The 26,142-nt window shown below is 36.3% G+C and overlaps 1 protein-coding gene across 2 annotated transcripts in view; it reads left to right on the top strand.

Annotated features, from left to right (window-relative positions):
* Positions 1 to 26,142, top strand: part of CDH8 (cadherin 8) — a 153,914-nt gene that overhangs the window by 46,801 nt on the left and 80,971 nt on the right. For both annotated transcript variants that reach the window (XR_008971958.1, XM_057407419.1), the window contains exon 4: positions 10,351 to 10,645. Coding sequence is in view for 1 of the 2 variants with exons in the window: in XM_057407419.1 (XP_057263402.1) it covers positions 10,351 to 10,645 (295 nt within the window). In the remaining variant the exon portion in view is untranslated. The remainder of the gene's footprint in view (positions 1 to 10,350; positions 10,646 to 26,142) is intronic.

Below are 26,142 nucleotides of genomic sequence, written 5' to 3'. Positions count from 1 at the left end.
GTGGGCAACCTAAGAAACAGTTCTTTGAAGGAGGAAGAATACTCATATAATTTGAAAAGAGGTCCTGACAAATCATAATGTTTCTTTGCCTCTTAACTTCAGTCTAGTATGTATTGTGCATCTTCTCTGCTACTCACAGTCCTAAAAGATAAAATTCAGGATAGCTGGTCACAGAAGAATGTCCCATTAGAGAAATGCAAAGAACAGCTGAATGGGGAGAGGACCATATGGGGTTTTGGCTGTTCCATGCTCACAGAGTGATAGGAGCACTACCAAGCTTGTGTGGGTAGAAAAAAATGACAATGATTCAACCATCATTAAATTAGTGCAGATGTCTCCTGCAGCCTCCCACAGTAGTCTTCACCATGAGCTCAGATGATTTGGATAAAGGTCTAGACTAAGTCATTATGAAGTCTGTATGGATTCTGGCTGTTTGGAGATTGACATATGTTACACACTTGCAGCTTTTGTGATACTCATTTGTATACAATTTGTCTGTATTCATGCTAAGACAGAGTTTCTCTTTTGATGAAACATTGACCCCATATTTTGGATGTTTGAAATCACAGGTAGGTTAGGTGTTCACAGCAAATGACTCCAAACAGTGCCCACACTTATAATCATAGTACTGCTGTTTTTCCCTCTTTGGAAACAGGTTACCTGATGTGCCAAAAATGGTAATGATTTTCACTGAAATTCTAGTCTCCATATGTACTGAGAGGGGGGCTGCAGGACTCATTAAGAAGCTGGAGAATCAGAGGTAATACATTACTAAGTATCAGACCCTGCTGAAGTGAGCACAGTTGCTTATTTCTGCATATTTAATATTGTCTCTCTGTAATGGTTTGTGTTCTCCTCTCCTTTGTCAATTCTTCCAGAAAAGCATTATCAAAGGCAGAAGCTATGTTCTATCTCTAGTGGTTTAAAAAATATCTCAAATCTAGTGGTATTGCAAATTGATCGCATTATGAGAGACATAACCATTGCAAGTAGGTTTGTAAGAAATTCACAGGAATGCATGACTTAGTGGAAATGCATGGGAAATTACATTAGGAAGCTTTGAAAACCACAAAAGTGATGTGGCAAATAATTTCTTGTGAAACTGCATGAAATCATAATAACTAGTTTCAACCAGGTTTTTCTGAATAACTCACAATTCTGCACGAGTTATCCCTAATAAATATCTAACTGCAAGAAAATGGGGGGAAATAATCAAATTATTCTCATGGTATATCTGTTTATTCTGATGTATGACATTCTGATGTTTCTATGTAACTGCAAATATAGTGACTCTGAAGAACTAATGTTTTATTTGACATCTCATGAGGAATTACTTTGTATCATTTCCTAGCTACGTTTGTTTTCACATTCCAAGTAACATGAAAAATACTTTTTAGCAAGAAAAAATTTATACTGTACCCATGTGCACAGTTCACAGGTTAGTGTAAGTACACTAAAAGTAAATTATATTATCACATGTAAGCACATAGTTTATAAGATAATCAATATGTACGTAACTCAGAATTTAATTTTGCAGTTCTCTATTTCACTCAGTTACCTTCTTAACAGTTTTCAATTTTAGCCCAAAGCTGGCTGCATAGCTGATGTTTATATTTCTGCACTGTAGATGTGTTTGACAGCCAATTGCTAGAAAAGAGCTTTCTATTTGCACTGCCAGCTTTACACATTATGCGGTTTCAGATAGTACTTACTTCCTTATGTTCAGACACTGAAGTATGCTAAGCAGTCATCTTAAGTTTGAAAAATTACCTTAAGAAAAAGGTATTTTAATGCTTTAAGGTTTGTTTTATGAAATATTATTCAATAACAGAATGAATTCTGCATGGATTTGAAATTCTTTTGTTAAGAAATAAGACAGCTTAAATTTATAATCACTAGGATCCTCCTAATCCTTATGAGCAAAGCATGATCAGAAGCCAGGGTGGTGAAAGCAGAGCCTTGAAGGGTTGTAAAATCATGACAACTTAAATAAATAAATAGAAATATCCTGTCATCTTTGACCACACTGGCCTATTGTACTTTTTTCTGCCTTCACTGATCTAGGCTATAGCTTGTTTAATTTTGATAGATTTTGTAAGCAACCATCAAATTACTGCTGAGAGTATGTAGTGATTAACTTTTTTATTCCTATTCTGCAATCCTAAGTGTATGTATTGTAAGGTATTACTCTGACATTCACTGGAGAAAATAATTTGAAAAACACAAAGAGGTCTTAGTGCTCAAGTGCAATGTACTCTGTGCCTGAGAATGAAGCCTGGCAAGTTATAATAAGCTTTTAAAGAGGAAAGAAAAAATCCAGCTCAACCAACATGGAAGAAAAAGCTCAGAACACTCTAAATAAGGTGATGATGATGATTAAAGGAACAGAAGAGAAGGATTTGATACATACAAACTGCTGAACTGCTGTCTAGCTCTTTCAGTAGGAAATTCCCATGGTTTATGTTTTTATACAGACTTACCCATCTTCTGTTTATATAGAGGAAGGAGCAGCAAGACAGACTCTCCTGGCAGTCGAAACTGACAGCCAAAAGGGAACACTCTTCTGAAGTCATGTTTGGAGACTTCACACAATCTTGCAGGTAGTAGAAACTACAGTGTAGTTTGTGTCCAAGACTGACAAGATGGAGGAGTGAGCAAACGGCTTTACAATTATTTCACTGAGTTGGGAAACAGTGACAAGTGCAGGAGGCACTGTTAATTATTCTGCATGAAGCACTGGAATTGTTAATATAAGTGCTTGACCCCAAAGAGTAAGCAATGACAGACAGATACTTTTTCTCCCTAAAAGGATACAGAAGAGGGAATATGTTTTGCAGGACTAAAACTGCATGCAATTTTTGAGTCTCTCTATACCCAGCTTTCAGATGTCCTGTGGTGAACCACAGTACAGTACAAAGGAAATAATGGAGAAGCAAATGAGATGGGAAAGAATTCCTCTTTGTCAGTATGACACAATTTCATTGCATGTTTCTAAGTATCAGAAACATTTAGGTTAAAATTTCAAGACCTTTTCACAGGAGCAGTGTCTGCTGGAACACAAGAAAGGAGCAGCAGTCTGGGTTCAGAAATAGTTACATGAACTCCAAGCTAGGCACAAAGCCAACTACAAAAAGGTGCCAGCCATCTGAGGCCACTTGACATAGGACACTTGGGCATTAAATAGCTACAGAAAGCGGTGACTGAAGGCGGCAATCCAAGCTGCGGTGGGATACAGGTTGTATGTGGTGGGGTTGTTCTCAGGACAGAAGGGAAGACAGATGGTATTCCCAAATGGAAAAGGCCAAGGCCAGAACTAGGAAAACAGAAAGGTTTAGCTGTCATCTGGCTTAACATAAGGATTCAGAAGAAGCAAGGTATATAAGAAATATATAAAGAAAAAGCAACCTAAGACCATGCTTTGGAATGAAGATAGCAGACAGTAGAAACATTATACCTTGTCTTTGTTGCCATCACAATCACTGAAGGTGAACGTGGGATTGTGGGTTTGAGGAAGACCTGCATCTGAGGGAAACTTTGTGTTGGGGGGCACGGTTTCCTCCCTCTTAGGGAGTTCTGCTGGCAGGGGGAACAGCTTCCTGGAAACTGGCAATAGATGACAATTCTAATTAAAAATTAATATTATGGTTAACTGGAGATAAATGCGTACAGCTGTTTTGGAAGGGTATGGGTAGTCCTATGCTCTGGATGATTTTTCTTAATGTGGCTCTTTGTGAGACTTAATGTGGGTTTCTCTCTCCCTCTGTTCCTCCCATCTGTAAAAACAAGTATAGTTATGTTTTTTTCCTCACAAGGCATTGAGTGAAAATAAATATTAAAAAACATTAATTCAGCCTGGTGAGGGAGGTGATACGTGACACTTAAACAAAGGATCAGTGTTGCTCTAACCAAAAAGGTCTTAGAGCAGATTTAGTCACATTCCATAGCTTTCCTTTTGCATCACTTGGTCATAATCAGTGAGTTAGAGCAGATTGTTAGATCCAAACCTTGTCTCTGGATTTTAAACAACAGTTCCCTGTAGTGTATTATAAGATGATACCAAAAGGTAGGCAATGAAAAGCAGTTTGTGCACAGTTGCAGTATGAATATAAACAGAGACAAAATTAGCAAATCAAATAGAATAAAAAAGCAGTAGCAAAGAATAAACAGAAACATAAAAGAAGCCATCTGGAATCAAAGATACTCAAATAACATGGTAGGAAACTGAGGCAGACAAAAGCAGAGATTACAGTCTTAAATGAAAGTGTTTGGGGTATCATTGCTTTAATTCTCTTTGAATATGGTTATGAAACTGCAGCTGAGAAGTGTGAGTAGTAATGTCTTCTGACAGTTACTCCAAAGGCTTCAAGTTACATGATTCTCATAATTTAAATGAAACCTTTGTCATCCATGGACATGTCTGTTTCCTTTCTAAAAGTGTTCCAAGTACTGACATAATGTCAGGTAAATCAAGTCTGTGCCCCAATTATTATTCTGAATAATAATGCAGAATATTTGTTTTTCCTCTTCCCCATTGTGCAGCTATAATTTCCATTACTAAAGATGGGATCAGCCTATCCATGGAGAAAATGAAAGATTCCATTAAATTTAAATTACCTTCACTTTATTAATTCTGCATTGTGTTCAAATGAATCTATAATAGTTTAATTATGAATTATTTTAAAACTGTGGGTTGTCAATAAAAGTCCTCATTGTCTACTATGTGTCAGAGCACATCAACAATACACACAAAAACCTTCTGTAACATCTAATGATGTTGATATTTTTAGAAAAAAAATCTCTGCAATATCACATACAGAAAGGAGCACATGATGAGTAAGGTACATTACAGTTTTGAAAGCGCTGGTATATATAAATCATTGTGAAAGTCACCAGAATCCTTCCATACTTTCACAAAATGATCTAGAGCTTCTTAGAATCCAGCAGTTTTGGAAAAGAGTCATAAAAGATGAAAATTATGTCTCTTAAATTCATTAAATGGGGTCTGCCTCATAAATGAGGAATTTTATTGCGAGGCATAGGTAGGGAAAAAATAGAAGAACCTGAAGCATCAGAATAGTGTTGATGTGTTCTGTGTGTATCAGTGTAACATCAAGTGAAAATCAGTGATGCGCAAGTTAATCCCTTAGAAAAGATTGCAGAGTTATGAGGGAGAAGAATTATGTAAATTTTAAAATGAAGGTTTAAGGGCAGATTATGTCTTTTCCCTCGAAACAAGTAAGGGGTAATTCCCTTGTAATTATATGAGGATGAATTAATTACTTTCTAATAAACTCAAATAAAAACTTGACTACATAATACCACCTTCTCTTTTCTTAATTAAAAATGTCCGGGATTATTTTCATAATATGCAGATTTCCCCCTCTTGTGAATTATTGGTATATTTGTGATTTTTTACTAATACGAGGAAATCGGGGTTACAAAACCTCTGTTCGGTGATGCATCACATATGGCCTACCCTGTATGAAGTTGTGCATCAACACCACACCTGGAGAGAATTCGAAGTGCCCCATCTTACTACAAAGGCCAGTCAAAAGCTTTCTGCTAATTTGGGGTAGGGAATAAGTGCATTATGTATTTTCCTGATGGTGAAAATATGGCTTCAACATGAAATCGATTGTGCTGAGCAAACTTGTTTTTACTACGTGGATTATCCAGGTAGCTGACTGAGGGCAGGTGAGACAGTTTCCACAAAGAGACTCATAAATCTCCAACCTAGCTTGGAGCTTCCGGCCTTTGTCCATAAATTAAGTCCTTTGCTGCCATGTACTTATGAACCATATACTTCTTAAGAAAATGTGGTTAAATATATTATAAGCATCTATGGAACAGGAGAATTAAGTATCAGTAACATGCTTATGTATTTGTTCTTTTACTGCAAAGTAGCACTTTCTCGTGGTTTAAACCCAGTCAGGCAACTCGTTCACTCACTCTCCCCCTTCTTTCCCTCCCCCTGCTCCCAGAGGGACGGAGAGGAGAATTGAAAAGAATGCAACTCCCAGGGTTTGAGATAAGAACAGTTCAGTAACTAATGCACAACACAAATCACCACCGCTACCACCACCGACAACGATAAGAGAAAATAGCGAGGGAAGAGAATACAACACCTCACCACCAGCCGACCAATAACTCGTCCCCCAGCCCAACCAAGCACTGACCGATACCTCCTCCAACCCCGCCATCCCAGCCCTTCTGGGCATGCGCAGTTACATCCTGGGCATGACGTGCTGTGGTACAGAATACCTCTTTGGTCCGTTTGGGTCAGGTGTCCTGTCTCTGCTTCCTCCTGGCTTCCCCTCCTCCCTGGCAGAGCATGAGGCTCACAAAGTCCTTGGCCAAACCAAAACACCATTGTTATCAGCTCTGTTCCCAAGCCGAAAGTCAAAACACAGCACTGCACCAGCTACCAAGAAGGAGAAAAATGACTGCTACTGCTGAACCCAGGACACACTTTTACATACACAGAATATAGAGGCTCTTTGAATAAGTTTCATCTCCGCAGTTTCTCTTGCATTGATTGTAAATATGCATATTTGTAATGTATGTACATGGGAGACTATAAATATATGTTATTTATTTGAATAGCGTGTTGGCAATAGTTTCAGATATGCATGCATTATTAGTGAAAATAATGGTAGTTTTGTGAAAGTACACTGTGTACTGTGTATGCTGTTACCATTAATACTTGCTTCATTGATTATCATCTGTATTGTAACATAGAATAGCAAAAGAATTAATAATGATTAGAAACTGCAGTTTTCTGAGGGTTCATTTTGAATGAAGGTCATTTTTAGGAACAGACCTGTGGTGAGGCTATATGGGAGACTTTAGTTGGGTATTAATATAAGGCATCTGCATCACCATTAAAGCCAGGAGAGGATCCAAAACCTCTCCGGTTGCCATAAATTCAGGCACAAATTGTGTTGCATCTGCTACTTTAAGGGAGAGAGATGTGTGAATTCATAGTTGCACAGGCAGCAAAGTGATGGAAGAAGATTTCACTTCCTTTGAAGTCTGATTAACTGAATCTCACATAAAGGAAGTGAGTTTGACTCTCTCTGAACCTGATCAGGTTTTCCGGTAAACATGCTTTTCTGTTTGTTTGGGGATGCTGTCTGGTAGTGGGGCATAGGAACGACCTATAGATGTCTCCATTTTTAAATAGCAATTCTTGCTACATTTCTCAGTACTGCTCTGAAAAATAACAGCTTGGCCTTCAAGCACAGGCTCAACAAATAAAGCTACAGGTGTGGAAAGCAGTTTCACATTTACAACATTTGTGAGGATTTTTCAGCAGAAACTGATATTCATTTATCATATTCATTATGCCTCTCTATCATTCACCTAGACCCTATATAATTATGTGGTTAATGATCTTTAACCTTCACATGACCACAGCTTGCTGAAGCTTGACAATTGCTGTAAATTATCATTCACATTTGCTAGAAGAGAGGAAATACTACTTGGAAAAAAATACTGTGCTTTCTGGCTTAGAATTTCCATTCAGGTCAGTAATTTAACTTTGTAAGCAGATGATGATTTAATCCTAAATCCAAACAATGAAATTATTTTGAAAAAATGGCTCTTTCATAGGTCATTTATTACAATATTTTGATAGTACAGTGCAAGAATTTCAAAACCTAGAAAGATATTATAATTGGTCAGCCTGAATGCTCACCATAGAAAGCACATGTGATTCTAGTAAATGCTATATTCTGGTTTGGGTGTTTTGTTGGGAGGTTTTTTTATTATTTTTTTGATTTTTATTTTTAATTAAAAATGAAAAAAAATTTACTCTTTTTTCCTTTTTTTTTTTTCCCACTACTAATTTTTAGGTTAAAAAACTGATCTGCTAATCATACTCAGTTTCAACTTCCAGATTATAAAATGCTTCTAACTCTTCTACTTTTGTTGAATGTTTTTTTCATTTTACGGAGTTTCAAATAGCAATGTCTATTTCTTTTGATGCAAAGGACTTTAATTTATTAGAGGAAACAATTAATTGTAATTATAGAGGGTTTTTCATTATTACGTATTATTATATAATATAGAGTTTTTTCAGGCAAACTAAGATGTTCCAAATTCCTTTGCTGAGTTGTGTGTGCCTAGACAGTGTTATGATATTATACCACTCTAATTCAGCTGTGGATACTGACAAAATCTTCATAGCCAATGTTAATAATGTATAGATTTTATTTAGGGATCAAATAGACAAAGTATAAACAACCTGTTTAAAATACAAACAGGTTCTAGATTGATCTTGACAGGCTCTGGGACCCTGAAAATATTTTTTTGTGTTCCTAATACCTACATTGGGTATAATCCTGTTCATAAGGACAATAATCTTTAAGGTAAAAAAAATCTGTGGTAACGTATTAATGTGTCTTATCAATTGGACAAAACTGCAGTACCAACCAACTGGAGAGTGCTGTTAACTTTAAATAACATAACATAAATTGCACTGATTATTCTCAAGTAAAAGCTGATGGAAACTACAAAAAGAAAACCAGAGGTTTTGAAAAAGGGCTCTGCAGTCACTTTAAGTTTATGTGTACGTTCGTGTAGGTTGCGTAGGGAGAGTGAACTTCATTGAGTCATTCATATTCACAGACAGTTGAAGTGCTTTTAAAAAATTGTTAAAACAGTGGTGTGGCAGTAGCTGGTGTGGTAATAATGTGTTGCCCAGCAAAACACAGGGGGTGAAGTTACACCTCTTGTACTCAGTGGGAGTTCTGCTGTTACTGCAGAGGAGAGAATACAATGGTGGCCCAAGTTTTGTATGTATAAGAAACCAGATGAAATGGAAAATCAGACCTGAATGAAATTGTCTGCTGCGCTCATTGCAACAATTCAGGATTCCTTTTTTGTAAGGTGCTGTTACTGAGTTTTCTAAGTTTTTATTCCTAACAGATAATTTGAAGATATAACTGTATGTGACCAATTATCTTCTGAAGAACCTGCAAAGCCTACTTGTGGCATGACATGAAAATCTTGTGGCAAAGCCTACTTGTGGCATGACTTGTGGCTCTGCTGTAGCCAGTGTTACAAGACTTTTTTTCCACACCTATTTTAATATCTTAATGGAAGTTCTTATATCAAATGACAATGTTGTCCAGCCCTAGCAACCACTGCTATCAATTGAAGAGCAAAATGCATAACCAGCAACAATTTTTGTTGAGTTGTCTGCACTAAAATGAGCAAACAGGAATAAGTAGTAATAGTAGTTGCTGAAAGTCATGTTGCAGCTTACTTAAGCAGGTTGATCGTATTTCCTTCAGCCTATCTTTTGTGAGGCAGAAATAAATAGTAATAAATGCAAATTATATTTTTAATGACATATTATTCACTTCTTACTGTTCACATTGAATGTGTTTGATGTAACAGTAAATAGAATTTAAAGCATTATTACAGTATATTTATTGTCCAGTGGTTTTGAAAGTGTTGACACTAATACATATGGTCCAGCAATTGGCGTGCTTGTTGTTGCAAATGAGAAGTTTTTTGATATAATCTGGTATTTAGTACTTGGCTCTGACCCTATAAAAAAATCAGTAGTAGTCCATTGTTTCCAGTGTTCTTCAGTTCGGGCTCTTAAGTAACAAATAAAAAAAAAATCAGAAAAGAAATACCTACTCTTCCTGTCCTGTTTCAGATCATTATAATCCTATCTTGGTTTTTTGAAAAGTCAAGTTCAATCTAAATTTTTTTTTTTTTTTTTTGAGGCATTGAGAAGAAAAGGAAGATATGTCTAAGGATTCTTCTTAGATTTCTGGAAACTTGCTTTAGCAATACTTTCTTTCAGGGGAAATGCTTTCATAGTAATGATCTTAGAACCTTTTAACTTCTGCTAACAGCTGAGTTCTAAAATTCTGTGAATGCTGTCTGTTACAGCATTTGCATAGCTGCCAGTGTTCAGCCATTTTCAATCACCTGAAAATAAGATGAAAGCAATAACTAAAAATAAGAAACTAGATTAAAATATATATTATTGTTAATCCTTCACCCTTTGATCTAACAGGTTAAGGACATTTTGTGCTTGTTCATTTTGGCTGATAATAGTTTTGGAGACATTTACATTTTAGAACAGGGATTTAAAATATATATAACAGCTGCTTTTTAAATAGAAAGTCTAATTATGCCTATGATTACATTCACTTTTGATTAGTATGCATACAAATTCCCACTCTCCTTGTGTATTCAAGCTGCGATCTGGATCACTTATGCTAAGATAAAAGTACAAAAGAATAGCTTCAGAAAATGTATGGTTAGACAAGTACAAAAATATTTCAGGGTATAATTTTTGTCTCTAAAATGCTTTATTTTCCCTTTTAGTTACACACAGACCTGGATCCCGGCAGCAGCAAAATCAAATATATTCTGTCAGGAGATGGAGCTGGAACAATCTTTGTGATCAATGACAAAACTGGAGACATTCATGCAATGAAAAGGCTTGACCGTGAGGAAAAAGCTGAATACACTCTAACAGCTCAAGCAGTCGACAGGGATACAAACCAACCTCTCGAGCCTCCCTCAGAATTCATTATTAAGGTTCAAGACATCAATGACAATGCCCCAGAGTTTGTTGATGGTCCATATCATGCCACAGTTCCAGAAATGTCTGTTGTAGGTATGTATGTCAAAACGTTGACTAACTTTGTTTACTCACAGTTTAAACTATGCCAGAATGCCATTGAGTTGTTGATGAATAGTATGATATTTATTATGCTGTTAGCATTAATTTGCATATTTTCAAATCTCTTCATGGCCAAAGCTTTCATCTCCAGCATAATAGTAGAGTCCCTTAGTAGTAAGAAATGACTAACAGATGTATTAATGTGTCTTTCTTTGTCCAACAACACTTTAATGGACTAAATTTATATTCCTTTTATGATGCTGTATTGTTATTGAGAAGGATTTATCAAGATTTGCTCCAACATGACACTCTAATCCTACTGATATTTTGTTGATGTTTAATTATGTGTTTGTGTATTTTCATACACTGTTGTAGCACTTGCTGTATGTTGACATTTTTTTCCTCAAAGTGCAACTGTAATCAGCCAAAATCATTGACATGAAAGATTCTGTGTCTGGGAATTGATGGTTAGACTCCAGAGTGGACTTAACCAATTAGCAGTAAGATCTGCATAGAGGATGGAAGGGGAAAGCAGAGAAAGCTGTGGGAAAAGATGGTGAAAAGGGAAATTAAGTGGGTGAAAGCAGAGAAAAAGAAAGGAGTAGGAAATAATCTTCTTAATACATTTTACTTATACTTACTGATTTTGCTGGATTAGTGTGAATCTATTTCCTCATGGATTAATATAGTAGATTTTTTTTTCCTACATAGTTTGTCCCTTGTTCTGAAATTGCAGATGTATAAATTTGTACTTAGAGAGGTACACATTTATGTCCCTACTGACACATACACATCAAGTGCAGGTGTTCTTTAGCTGTCCCTAAAGCAAAGGGGAAGTAAACCCATCAAACTGAAAGACTCAATTTCAGGGTAATATAAGAATTCAATATAATCAAAGACAACAAAATCTGGCCATGAAATGCAGAGTAAATTCTAATGTTTTCTACTACTAGGTTGAGGATAATGTGCTTTTCAGCAAGTTGTCTGCGTCGGTCAAAGCAAGATAATTGAAGGAGTGCCAGGGCACTTTGTAAAATAAAGCAGCAGCCTATTAAAAAGTTTCAAAACCACCATTCTGTCTTTTTAGTTAAAAACAGGAGGAATGGGAGGATCTAGAACCATTGTCCTCTCACATTCAGTAGAATGAGTTGTACCAAGTCATTTTCAAATGTAGGCACAGTGTGCTGGCTACACAGTGATAATCAAGGCTACAATTTTTATCATCACTTCTCCAAGAAATTTTCATATCTTGGTTGCATTGAATTGCTTGTGTCGAAACTGATACATGAATTTTCAAGCCTGCATGTCAGTTCTTTTACCAAAACATAGGCTTGATTTGTGAAGTTACTTCTAATTATGCAGCAGCAAAAGCATAATATGGACCTGCTTTCAGAAGATATTTCTGCCAAGCTCTAGGCAAGAAAATGGCTTAATTAAATGAAATAAATAAATTTAAAAAAATGGGAATAGAAGGACGAAGAAAAATTGAAGGCAGTTAATCCTTCTATGAATGGGACTTGTTTGGTATTCTAGGAAAAAAGAAAATTAAGATACTTGCAGACAAGAAAAGATGGTTTCTGATCACAGATGCTATTACAAAAATAATTTATATCTGTACATGTGAACAACATTTATAATGCCTAGTAGAAACATGGCCCCTATCCAAGGAGGATTCACTATAAAGAAGATGAGGAAAAAAAACCAAACCAAAAACTTTGACAGGAAACTAGACTAGATAAATAAACATCTACTGAATGGGTGAGGTTTAAAAGATCTCATAAGATCTTTTAATGAGAGGAGGAGAATAAAAGGTAAAACATTAATGAAAGAGGGAAAGTGAAACAATTGAGAAAAGTGTTAGGATGAAAGAGGAGGGGTAAAAATATAAAGGAAAATCATGAGAGATTAATTAAAATGTAAAACTTTATCTGGGAAAACTTTATAGTAGAAGATTGTAGAAGAAGTGACCAACATCTGGACATAGATGTCAGTTTAGGGAATAGTGAAAGGGGCTGGCTTTCAGAGGATACTGTTTCACCTGCTTTCCCTAGCGTGAGGGAGAGGGGTGAAGTGAAATAGTTGTTCACTGAACTGCCTCTGAAATAATGTATTTCCACATTTTTGTGTATTCCTAAACTGCAGGGAAGAGTTTGGTCCAAAATGAGTTTATTCTGACAACACAAATACAGGTAAAAATTTATTACGGATTACCACGGAGGTCTACCATTTATTGCCTTTATTTCTGAAACTATGCAAGTTTTGCACATTTATCCTTTATGATCCCTGACCATTGCATGTTTGGGTTTTTTATGTGACATTCTTAGGGGTTCATGCGTTCAAGCTGTTTCTCTAAAGAAGCACAAACATACACTCCTTTTGTGGAAAACAGAACTTAATTCTCATCTACTGCTTCAAAATTTAGAGTATGTTTGCCATTGCATAACACAGGTCATGAATGAGTGGCATACACACTCCAATCTGTAGCTTAGTCCCTGATGGAACCAGATTTCAAGGCTGGAAGGTTGAAGATGAGAATGTAACTCCTTCATTAATGTTGCTGTTGCTATTTCCTTCGCCCTTCCTTTCTTAATCCACAGGTGGCACCATCGAGAGCTGTATTAAATGGCTGTCCATAGAGCATTTTAACTATTTTAACTTTCTTGAAATTTTGTTAAAATGACTTTCAACTTCTCTACAGTGTTTATGAGAAAACTGTTTCCTTTCAGAGTTCAAGGATTTTTTTTTTGTTTGCTTTTCTGCCACACTAATTATTTCACTTCTATTATCCACCTATTAATTCCCCTTAAAGAGAGCTCTACCCACTGCTAATTTCAGCCTTGAAGTTCTTATTCAGGATAAAGCAAAATTCTGTTAAACCCCTTTCCTCAAAATGCAATTCTGACTCCTGAAACAGAAGAGGAACTCACATGTTCTATATATAGTACTTATGTAATGAGGATGCAGTACAAGGCATTTTATTTTTGGACCTCTGTGGAAAGCAGTGCATAAAATACAGATGAACACATTAGCCTTTCATTGCTCTGTAACGTAATGTTGAGGTTCTAACACAATGCAGTTTTTCTACTAGGTGAAATAAATACTGGTCTTCTGTTCCTTGGTAGAAGAGATATATTATATGAAAATCAGTGGTATTTTTGCGTATCTATAACATGAATGCTACACTATGGGGAATGTGAAAACTGAATGTACATTCAAGCCTCTGTATGTGGTATGTATGAATGAGGGGGTGTGTGTGCCAATATATGAAATCATCACACATATAAGGCCACAGTTGAGCCTGTTTGAGTTTTATGTTATATATCAGTGATATCTGGAAAATCCTGCTTCCCTAATAAAACAAAAGAAAGGGATTAGCGTGACTTTCCTCCCATCGCTTGGTGCAAAGACGACTAGTATTGCACTGTGTTATCTCCTGTAGGAATGATGCTCACTTTTCAGCTGCCTTTACAGCACACACACCCACACGTGTACTGAGTGCTGTGTATCGTCACTGTGTGCAGAGTTATTTTGAAATCATTTATTTCTCTCTTTGAGGAAAGAAGGGAGCACATTCAAGAAAAAGTTTTGAGAACCAAATTGAATTTTCCTTTATTTCATCCTTGTGTTCCCTTATTATTTTTTACATAATTCCTATATAATCTACCATAGTAAGCCCTGTTCCTTAACTCCAAAATTATGAATTTGCTTGTGAGAGCTAATAGTGTGTATGGAGAATATATTCTTTGCTGAAACTGAGCACTCTAATCGTTTAATTCTGATACTAGTTTTCTTAAGGAATTAAAGACCGAAAAGTGAAATCTGTGGAATCACTTGATTTTAACAGTGTTGCATTTCACAAATAGGAAATAATTTAATTTGCCTGTAAATCTTGCTTGATTACTTTTTGATTTAAAGGGACACACTGGGAATGAAACCCAGTTAAGACCTTTCAAAAAAGAGATTCAGCTAAGCTTCTGGGAGGAAGCTTCTTTTTTTCTTCCTCCCATTTGTCTGTGAGCTCTGTATACATGCCTGCAGTGAAGATAGTGTATTATGTAAATGAATGAGCAATCTTAGAAGATCCACAAGGGTAATTGGAACTGGTTCTGTAGCTTATTTAAAGAAAAGAAATCCAAAACCACCACGCCACCTCCCTCGAGTATGTTCAGTTTCTGTGTTGCCTTCTCAGCTACACACAGATCCGTGAATACCCTGGAAGCATGCTGCAGAGGTGATAATGGGAGCAAAAGTGAATATTGTCCCCCTTAAGTTTCAGGATCTTTTTTTCAGGAGAGAACGAGGAGTGAAATTTCTTGATTCCTTTCTTAGTGAAGCCAAGAATGTTTAGACAGCTAGTGACATGCTGAAAGACAGAAGACGACAGAAGTAGAGTGACAAATGTGTTGGTGAAATAAAAAAGGACACAGATGGAAAAAGAACAAAAGCCATAAGGGAAGAGAATTCTTTTATAGTTTGCTTGAATTAAGGTAAACAGACAAACTTTAATAATCTTGAAATATTAAGAATTCCCCTGAGAGTCATAAAAAAATTCATCTTAGAATGCATACAGTGGAATTCAGTCTGCCATTGCTCTAGAAATGCTTTTGGCTTTAGCACTTGAAAATATTAATGATGTGAAAAAGTTTAGAATAATATTTTTGGCCTTAAATGCTTCCATGAAAATTATTTATCAGGGGAAAAAGGTCTTTATTGGAAATGATTTGGGTTTTCAGTTGAGTCAGAATATCAATTTCCAATTTTGGCAGAAGCACATGTACTTCACAGTGTTTTCCAAAGCTTGCCCTTGATTGCACCACAGTAAATAAGAAATCATTCAATCTTTCTATTTTTTCCTCCCAGAAGCAGGACAGAGTTATGCAGTATGACCATGTATAGTAGAAGCACACTGCACACAGTGTAGCTTTTATTTCTAGTTCTCTCAAAGGTATTAGTTCTTTTCCAGTTACAAATTGTTTGCAAAAGGACAAAATCTGCTGAATATGAAATGAACATGCAATGTCTTATATGAGTAGTGATAAACTAACTTGATAAATCAAAAAGTTGCGATAAAAACCTGACCTGAAATGTTATCAAAATCAACCACACTGTCTTGCTGGGTCTTTTTTCCAATGTATTCATTGATTTTTAAGACACTGAGCATGACTGTTAAATCAATGATAGTTTGTCACAAAACTGTAGAGTAAAAGGACTATATTACTGGGGTCAACTACAAATTAGCCCAAATGAAAAACGTAAAGAGCGTGCAAAAGCTAAAGAAAAACCTAGCAGATGTTGTAAAATATGGCAACAATGTAGCAGCTGTTAGAAAATGTGTATCTTCATGTTGTCTTGTTCCTCTACTTGTTCATCTTGTGCATAATCAAGTTCGCTAACTGTGGTACTGAACACTGTTTTACGTGAGAGATTTATTTAGTGAGTATGCATTCATTTAAAATCTCCTGTACACTCTGCTTGACAGAGACACAGTTCCAAAAGCAAAGTCGTAAGTAACCTTAAGTAATTCCTTAGGATATATTCAAAGCCAAGACAGTCTTCTCCTTAATTTGACTTGTTATTGAGCCTTGAAAAACAAGGTATTTCTGACCGTGTGCTATTATTTTTGTACTTTCATTTCTCATGAGGTCTGATTGAAAATGTCTTTATGTATCATTCTTAAGTGACCATTATGAGCTCTTAGACAACAGATAAAGTTATGATATTACTCTTCAGAGGTATATAATCTGACCTTTTGATTGCACAGACCTTTATTGTCCCATGTGTACTGAGCTAGTGCATTGACTTTGCACAAAATTGTTAAAAATGGTGGGATTGCTTAAAACACTTTCTGCCAGTGGCAGCAAGTGGTTGAATGTTCAGGTTCTGAAGACACTGCCTGATTCTTAGAAATAAACCCTAAATCACCTGTGCAAAGTGTAAAGGTATTAGAGTGTAGTTGTTTCTTAGACACAAACTGCCATTTTTCCTCTCCAATAATTGTCACCAATTTGTCACAAATTTTCCAATTTTTGCATACATGCATCCCCTTCACACAAAGGAAAATCATGCAAATGACACATAGCAAAGATAAACTCCTCAGGAAAAAGCTGTTGGGGTCAGAACTGAAGTCATAGTTCCTTACGGAGTTCATCTAGAGGAATGCATTTTCCTATGATGGGAGGAGGACAGACAGACAGACATAGCTGTATGCTGATCATACGAGGGCAAAGCAGAGAAAATTTTGGCAGTCTTAGGTGCATGCTTCTCTAGTCTCATGTAATCTACAAGAATCTGTGCTACTGTCATTTTTCCAGATGATTCTTGTCTCATAGTAACAAACATCTTGTTCTTGTTGCAGGTATTCTGCTTCTGAAATTCTTTGTGGTTGCTTTCTTTTGTACATATCAAACAGATCATCTTATTTCTGTTCTGTAACTACATGAAAATAAGTCTTTGGCTCAGGTTTGCAAAACATTATTTTCTGATTGCAAGTTTAAATTTATTCTTGGCAGGATTTTTCACAATTTTCCCAAATTTCTAATTAAAAAGGTGTTTCGAACAGTGGTAGGGTGTTTATTTTGCAGGATCTGAAAGCATGCTATTTTATTTTTTCCAAACAGCTAGTCTTGTGACATGAGCCCATTTGCTGGCCAGTCAGTGATGCCTAATGGAAAACAGACAGATGAGAGGAAGTAGACCAGTACAGTGACAGACTGAGTCTCTATAAAACGCAACAGGACTGGAACATACTCTCTCTTTTTTCAGTTTTGGGAAATGTAGACAAGTTCTCACCACAAGGTGGGAAGTTCTAGATCAGAAAATTTCATTCAGTGTGTTAATATTTTCACGGAAATTTTTGGTGATAGAACCTATATCACTCTGCTAACACAAAAGTTTAGCTTTAAAACAGTGGGGACCAATACTCCTTAAACTCTATTAATTCATATGGCCTGTGTAAGACATCTCTTTGATGGACACACTTGACATTTGGGAAAATGAGATTCAGATCCTACTCAGAATACATTTTTTTTTCTGTCACTGGTCATTCCGCACCCTGCCCCGAATTGGTAAGTCTGTCTTTGTTTAGTTGCTGAATCTGCAGCACTTAATGTTTCTTCATGAGTACAGATAAGCAGTTGCCTGTGGAGCTGATGTGAAAGCCGTATTGACATGAATCAGCCAGTAGAGTACTGCTGGGCAGCTGATTCAACTGTATCCTTTCCCTGGGGCTCAAATGGTCTCTGCTGCCATATGCTTGCTCCACAGTGGCCTGAGGGGGCAATATTTCAGAGTCTGTTTTTGCAACCTTTACAGTTGCTGGCATTGTAGGCTTCACTTTACCAAACAAAGCAAGCGGAAGATCAAAGCTGCAAGATTATACTGGGCGTTTTCTGCTTTCACAACAGAAAGTTATAATGAAAGAGTTTCTGCAATAAACAGCTAGGGCTACTTTATGATTTATGTATATTTTAATGCAATATACCTGAGCATAACCTGAAACTTCCATTGAAATCAACAAGCCCTACGGTACTGGAGTTTTTTCCTGCTTGGAAATGTAGTCTACAGTGATCATCCAATTTTACTGTCTTTGCCTGGGGATCTCGCAAAGTGAATGCTGATGAAATAGTCAATTGATTAGAGACAAGCAGTCTTTCAAAAAATCCTGAACAAAGGCACAGTTATTTCCCACATCTCTCGCAAATATCAATTAATATTCTATAGTGAGGGTGATATTTGAAGGGAAAATAAAGAAAAAACCCAAAGCAAAACAAAACAAAAGCATTGAAAGAAAACATCATTCTTTAAGCCAAACGTAAAATATATTTTACCCTTCTACTATTGCCTGTAATGTTGCAGATTGTATTCTAATCCTAACAAACAGTTACCCAGGGGAATTTATAAAGGAATATCTGCAGGCTTTCTAATGGCACCATCTTATAAGTTGTAGCAAGAAAGAGCTGCCAACCTTAAAACTGAAAAGTCAGTGTCCTTACTTATTAGATTCATGCTAGCTAAATCCAAGCAGTAGGTAACATCAGCATGGGTAATTGCCAAAGAGTTATCTGTATCACTAGTTGTGAATATATATTTCTGATGTAAAACATTTTCTTTTCCAAAATATCATGCTAAAAAGGCAGCAGCATCAGAGTTCTAAAACAATTAATGTATGCACAAAAAATTGTAAAATATGCAGCGTATTAGATTTCACAGCCACACTTTCTACAGTCCTCATTATACAGCTGTAAAATGCTGAAGGCTGCCAGCTTGCTCCATTGTCTGTGGGCTGTACAGAAGGCATTCTTCTCCTATGCATAGCAAGCACCTTTCATACTTCTGCAGTTACACATTTGCATACAATATATTTTTTCCCATTTCTCTCACATGATAAAAAGTCCTTAAAATGATGCATGAGCAATCTAAAAACATTGTATGTTACACTTGGTAGGATGTTCAGCTGTTCGGAGATTTTGACTAACACAAATAGTGCATGCTATTAAGATTTTTTAAAGATTTTATTAGCTTTCTAAACTATCTACTCTAAAAATTGCATTAAGAAATATGTAACACTTGAAAGAAACAACCTGGATACCTCTTCTGCTGATGGACCTAATGACTCAGTATATCAGATGTATATGAAAAGATTACTTTCCTGGTGGAAACAGGAAAGTTTCTTGCATTTTCCTGCATGGTACTAAATAATACATTGTAGTGGTTATTTCCTACTGTTGACCAAGCTGCTTCTGTTGAATTCTTTCAGATCCCTTTATTAAGACAGACTATTCTGGTGTTAAAACTTTTGGTTTAGACTATCAAGTCTTTGGGGCAACATCTGCCATTTCCTGTAGGTCTGTAGAATACTGGATTTTGAAATTATTTTTGCTGTGCATTTCAGTGACATTATATGTGACTACTTACATAAAACAAACACGTAATGCTTTGTTGCTCTAAGCTTTTAGTTGTATAAGACTGAATATGAATATATCAATGGTAGTTTATTTCAGAAAATATGTAAAATTATCTATATAAGTGCACATAGCTGTATGTATGTATACAGATGTATATATGGAAATTCATGTAAATGAAAAAAAAAGTCTTGCAAGATTTGTGCTTGTCCTGCATGTTGATGTGTCAGCTTACATGCTTGAAGTTCCTGGACTGTAAGTATTGTAGACTGGTGGGACCTGTTTTTCAGTACATACACACAAGGAAGTAGTCATACAATTGAAGTTCAGGCATTCACGCTAGCTGGCTAATTTAATTTGTATCCATCTTTGGCCAACCAAGAAGGAAGGATCTCATGAGAAGGACAAATCTGTCTTCCCCTCTCAGAGCACAAAGCTAGTGCAACTAGGTACCGAACTTAGCCAGTTGAGCCTAAAACTGAGTTGTATAAATAACCCGCTTTTCATTCTTCCTTACCTTAATCATCATAAACAAGATCATGACAGCATCACAGTATTTCACTACTTAGAGTCAAATAAATTACAGCTGGGAAAGACAAATTACCCTATTAGTTAATCTTCCTGTCTTTCTTGGGTTTTCCCTTAGAATGCATTATCTATCATCCTGTGCAAGAGTTAGCTCTTCAGGGAGGAGGATTCTGTTATTTCCCTTGGGGACCTATTCCTCCTTGTACAATTTCTCATTGTAGGGAAGATTTTGTTGTTTTTCCCTTTGCAGAAGATTAAATGAAGTCTTGTATCTATGTATTTGTATGGCTCTCATCACCCACAAATCAGTGTTACATCTGTAAAGTACACACATTTTTTTCTCATTTCTCCCTCTGTGAGTGGCTGTACTCAGGTTTCTACTATATATACAGAATACATGCTGGCCTTCCTGTGTCTCTAGCATGTCAAGCATAAGTTGCCCATTTTCCTTCAGTGAACCGTTCTGGCCCATATTGTCATCTGCATTTGCCATCCCTGGTGCTTGGCTCTTGGAGTCCTTGAAGACTTGCATTGTAAGACCTGATCCACCTGTTGGTCTTTTAGGGCAATAAATTAGCTATTAATAAAAATACATTCAAGTACTGATGTAGAAGGCAGGAGTGAAATAAGGTATGATCTGCAAAAAACCCTCAAACACTCATGCTGCATATCCACATATATATGTGTGTATATCTGCATAGACACCAAGCTATGCAATTTGCAATACCAGTGATAATATTTTATGTGTGTATTTTGCATATGAAAACAAGTTCTGAAGTGCATTACACAGATTTCTATTCTACATACATTTTCGTTATTTGGTTAGTGAAATCTCTAATTCATAGATCTTGTTTTTAGAAATGGTCTCATATAGAATAATACAGGGTGATAAGACTTAAAACTATGTTTTGTATTAAAAAAAAAGAACAATGAAAAACAAATAAGAATAAGTTTCTTCAGCTTTGAGGCAGTAATAATTTACATGTCAAGAAGTCATACAGGTTTTTATGAGATTATTGCAGTTTTATTCAATAAAAAATTGTTACCATGACAACTGTCATGCTACCTGTGAGATTATAGCAAAGAAGGACAGAGAAGAAAAGACTTCATTTTGGAAAGAATGCTTATCTGACCTGCTGAATACAAACAATGCTTTGCTTTGACCAGTGCTGACTGCACAGCTACTATCAACCAAACTCAAAATCCAGCTAGAGATTTTGAAACACAGTGATCCTCTTAGAAAAACAAAACAGTGGGTAAATAATAGTAGGTCTTTTTTTTATGCAAATGTACCCTTAATGCCCTGTCACGTTGGTAATCAGATCTTCTGAATGAAACAGAGATTTCAGCCTGTCAGGATCTGGGAAGAGTAGAAGACTGAGTGAAGGAGACCAAAAAGGGCATCAGAGAAGCAAAAAATGCTTCCCAGATGTTCCCGGGAATATGAGAACACATAGTCCCACTAGGTTGCATTATGGCCACATTTTTTATTTTTACCAGCCATTACAATCTTTCAACAAAATGGGTGCTTCATTGAATATGGATTGATGTAAATTTCTGTGCATTACCTTCTCTGTGTGTTACCTTTTCTAGAACATTTAAGTTGGTTTGGGGTTTTCTTTCCTGTACAAACATTTCACTGCTACACCAAAAAATTTGCTTTCCTACTCCCTGTGACAGCATATATATTTTTCTTTCTGACTAATGTGCAGAATCTGTACCCTGACTTGCACGTAAAACTACAGGCAAAACAACAGAAGAGCATTAGCTGAGCACACACATCTTATTTTTATGATGGCTTTTAATCTTAGTTTGCCAGCAAACAGAGGCTTTCTTACCTAACCATATAAAAATACTTCTATTGTTAATTGCATTTCTGATTGCTAGCCTGTTGCAAAGAGAAACTATGAAACCTGACACTAACAGTAAAACAATCAGCAATGGTTAATGGCTAAATCACATTAGAAGTGTTCATTAATTAAAATCTGTTGAATCTCTTTGCACTCTGTATTTAATGGTAGGGTTATTAGCATTGCAAAAGTAAACCTCAGAAAGAAATGCAGGAAATTTTTCAATTGAACATCTTAAAATTTGCCTCATCTCTCAAAAAAATGGGTTTGTTTCATATAAGGCAATATTAGGTGCATAAAGTAAAAAAACTGTGATTATGTTGTTGGGCCAGATTATATAAACCTGCTATATTATTGTAATTAGGACAACAGTGACTTGGACTATAATAGTGGCTTTCTTGTAAAAATGGCACCATTTCAAATTTATAGTCTCTAGCTAAATGAGTTTGTTGTAGCATTGACAAAGAAATAAACACAAGCCAAATGTAGTCAAAATTAAACACAAACAGAAGCCGTAGTTGTTTGTTTGCTGGGTAGAACCCAGAACATTGTTTTTCAAAGAGCATTTACTTAATAAATGCTCTTCCATGCATTCTTACTGCTTTTTCAATGCAAAAATTTAACTTTAAAACTTTAAGCACATTATGTATGTAAAAATATTTATATGCATGTAGTTTATAACTGCAGTGTGTGTAGTGGAGTAAAATCCTGCTTAAATATTGATAATCCAAAGCTCTAGACCGCAGCACAGAGAATTCTCCTGTGTTTGGGAGATTGCCTAAGTAACAGCCATGGTGGCTGTGAGTTTCTTTTTTCTGCATTCTTTTTCACCCTCAGGAATATCTCAGTTCTCCAAATCTTTCATTCCTAATTAGTTGAAAAGGGTTCTGTCACTTGTATAGGTGAGATAGGTTGCTACTTCTTCTGGACACAGCATCCTGCAGTGGAACCAGAGCAGTACTGGTGCAGCAATATCATCTGCAGGTGCAGAGGGCACAGAGCTTGCTTCTTTATATACTTCTTATTGCCAGTGTGAACATATTATTGTGGCACATTTCACCATGAAGATTTGATTCAAGGCATAAAGCCAGAAAAAAAAAAAAAAAATTAAAGGTGATAAAATTTAAACTATGTAAAAGCTTAACTAATTTCAATAGTGGAAGTAATTTATGTAATTTCTGTTTTGTGATTGCTTGCATCTTTCATAAACAATTTGCCTCAATAAGATAGTTCGGAGCAAATTACAGAATTTGATAGACCTTCTCAGAACTGTGTTATGATGGTCGGAAATGAAGTGTAAGAAATTGATTTATGTGAGCTGGGAGAGTATTTTATTTTTCCGTTCCCTTCATTACTTTTATTAGGTGAGATTACAGTCACACTTCAAGTGATCTGTAAGGGAAAGAAAAAGAAGGGTATGCTATTTCCCCCCCCCCCCCTTATATAAACAGGGAATTGGAATATTGACTATTAAATATGTATTTTTAATATATGTATAAATTTCAGATAAACTTGGGTCCTCAAGAAGTGATATTTTTTTATCACCAGAAGAAAGTCTTGAGAGCTGAGCATCAGGATTGGAAGCAATGTTAAATACTGATTGACTCTTTTTATTAAGGTGTATTCAATTTCAGTGTCTAATAAACACGTGGGCTAAATGACGCATTAATCAGAGAAACAGCATACCCATTTGAGTTTTGAAATCTTGAAATAAGTATCTAGAAAAGTCTTCAGTAATTCTCAAGTGAAATAAGAATAGACATTATATATCAAATCTTTCTAAACAAGCAATGTAATTATTTCTGAAGTCCTTTGAAATGAGATCCAGCTAGGCAAATCAAACAAAATCTCAAAGAAGTCAACAGTTTCACTTCTTTATTTTCCTTTGTGTATAAACTATATAATGGAAACAAAATGGAACAGCCTAGATGAAATAGTCTTACAAAAACTTTCACTGATCTGTGATGAGCCTTACCTTATTCCAGCCCTGTCCAGTTGTATGATGTTCTGTGCAAGCCTCTTCTGTCTTAAGAATATTGCAAAACAAAAGTGAAACCTAGTACATCACCTGTTGTTTGAGGTGTACTAGTTGAAGAAACCACTCACCTCTACACCAATATTTGGTATCACACATGGGACAGCAGTTGTGAACTGCGGGAAATGTCCTACTGGGATAGTGGGGCCAGAGCCTGAATTCTGCCAGAGGGGAGGTATGGCTTGGCTAGGACATTGTTGCGTCTAGGGACAACAAAATAGAGGACTTGTAACTGGTGTATGAGTTACAGAAGGTGAGCCAACAGAACTTAAGTATGTGAGATAAGTCTAGTAGCTACATCTCTTCATGCTTTGTAGTTACTGTGGGCAAGCTACAAAGGGTCCTTTTGTAATTCTGTTCCTGCAACAATGAAACTCAAGCTTCCTGCATATGTCCTTGTCATTGTTCCCTATTTCAATTATTCTCTGTAGCCTATGCCATGGCCTCCGAGTGTGCCCCATGCTTGCTTCCCTGTTACTGTTTTTATTCTATGTGCAGGAGTTTACTCATGATATCATCTATAGGCTGAGGCTGTTGTACTTGCTACAAGGCTGGTCTCCTTATTTGTGTCATCTACCCCCCTTATCACTTTCACTCAAAGCCACCAAGCATTGTCTGTTAGTGTCTGGGTACACAGCAAAATTTGTAATTGGTTAGAAAACAAATTTCTGATCTTAGTTTCTTGTAAACTAACCATCAAGTTGAGGATAAAGTCCATTTCCCATGCCTTGTGACAGGCTAAAGATTATTATATGAAAGGTTAGGTATAAGACCACCTTTCAACATAAAAAAGAGTTAAACTTCAAACCATACAATTTATGTGTCAATAAGAACAGGCTCAGCAAGCACCTGTCAAAGATAGATGCAACATAATATTCTTCAGAATTGCAGTCCTCTTCAACACAGTAACCATCAGTTGCACGTTGTGTGGATTCTTCTGGACCCTGCTGAGCAGCAGGAGAGATGTTGGTGAGGCACTTCACTGCCTGATGGGACCACGGTAGAGCTTGCGTGACAGCCAGTTGATCTGCTTCCCTTCATTGAGGTTCTTCCCCTTTGAGAATGGATAGATTTATGCCAATAGCCAAAATAAATGACCAGTACAAGTCACATTTTTTTTTTTTTCTCTAGTGAGATGCATTTCTGCAACCCACATTATCTTCCCAGGGAATTACCCCATTATTACTATGCAGCAAACCTGCTACAACTTCAGACACTTATAGAACTAACACCCCTTAAGTGAGGTGTTATCCATTCCTCTAGACATCACAGATCCTGCTAGCACTGTATCTTGCCCTGATGTTTGATTTGGCCAGGTGAGAAAGCATGAAATGGAACCTATTGGATCATATGCAAATTATCTATTAATACGCAAACATTCCTCTCAATAATTTGCATGTACTGTAACACACAGAACTGCCCAAAGCCATGGCAGCAATGTGCCATACAAAGAAAGAAGAAAGCTCAGTGCAAGGACATGCCATCTCCTTCCCCTTTAGTTTACTCTTCCTACCCTGAAGTGACCTGTAATTCGTATTAAGGAGCACACAGTGCTAGAAGGAAGAGGAGACTATTTTTATTGGCATATACAGAAAGGGAGAATGGGAGTATTTTGGTGGGTGCTATGATTCCTTTCCTTTCTGAACATAAGAACATAATTCAGCCCTTAATCTCTCTTCTATGGTTGCTTTCTCTCCCTCGGTAGATACTGTTGTTATTGTTACTCTAATGAATGTCATCATTATATTTTTAAGGCATCAGAAAAAAAAAAAAAAGTCTTTCATTCAATTTTGTTTCTTTCAGGAATGGCAAGTGCTGTGTTGCCTAAGAAATAAAAAAGGGCAATTTCCTTAATTTTTTTTTCTCCCCTGTTTTTTTTTTTTGGTTTTTTTTTGGTCAGAGTATGGAATTTATAACTCTGGTTAGACAATGGCCTCCTCAGTGGCAGAGACTCATTTCAGAGACAATAGCTGTTGTCCTAACTCTGTCACTGTGGCCACATCAAACCATTATTGTGGCTGCAAGCCAAGTGAAGAAATAAGACTCCTTTTTGTTATTGTTTTTCTATGTGGTCTCTGTAACTTGGCAGGGTTCTTTCAAATGTGATTTCACAAGTCTTAAATGCAACATATTATATTGTATTATTAACCTTGTATTTTGTATCCCTTTGATATGATT

The sequence above is a fragment of the Pezoporus wallicus genome, unplaced genomic scaffold, assembly GCF_028554395.1.
Source record: "Pezoporus wallicus isolate ANWC-B61680 ecotype Strahan unplaced genomic scaffold, APGP_CSIRO_Pwel_v1 contig_7331, whole genome shotgun sequence".
In the NCBI taxonomy this organism is placed as follows: Eukaryota; Metazoa; Chordata; class Aves; order Psittaciformes; family Psittacidae; genus Pezoporus; species Pezoporus wallicus.
Note: the sequence above shows the minus strand (reverse complement) of the source record. Positions and strands in the feature narration are given on the sequence as shown.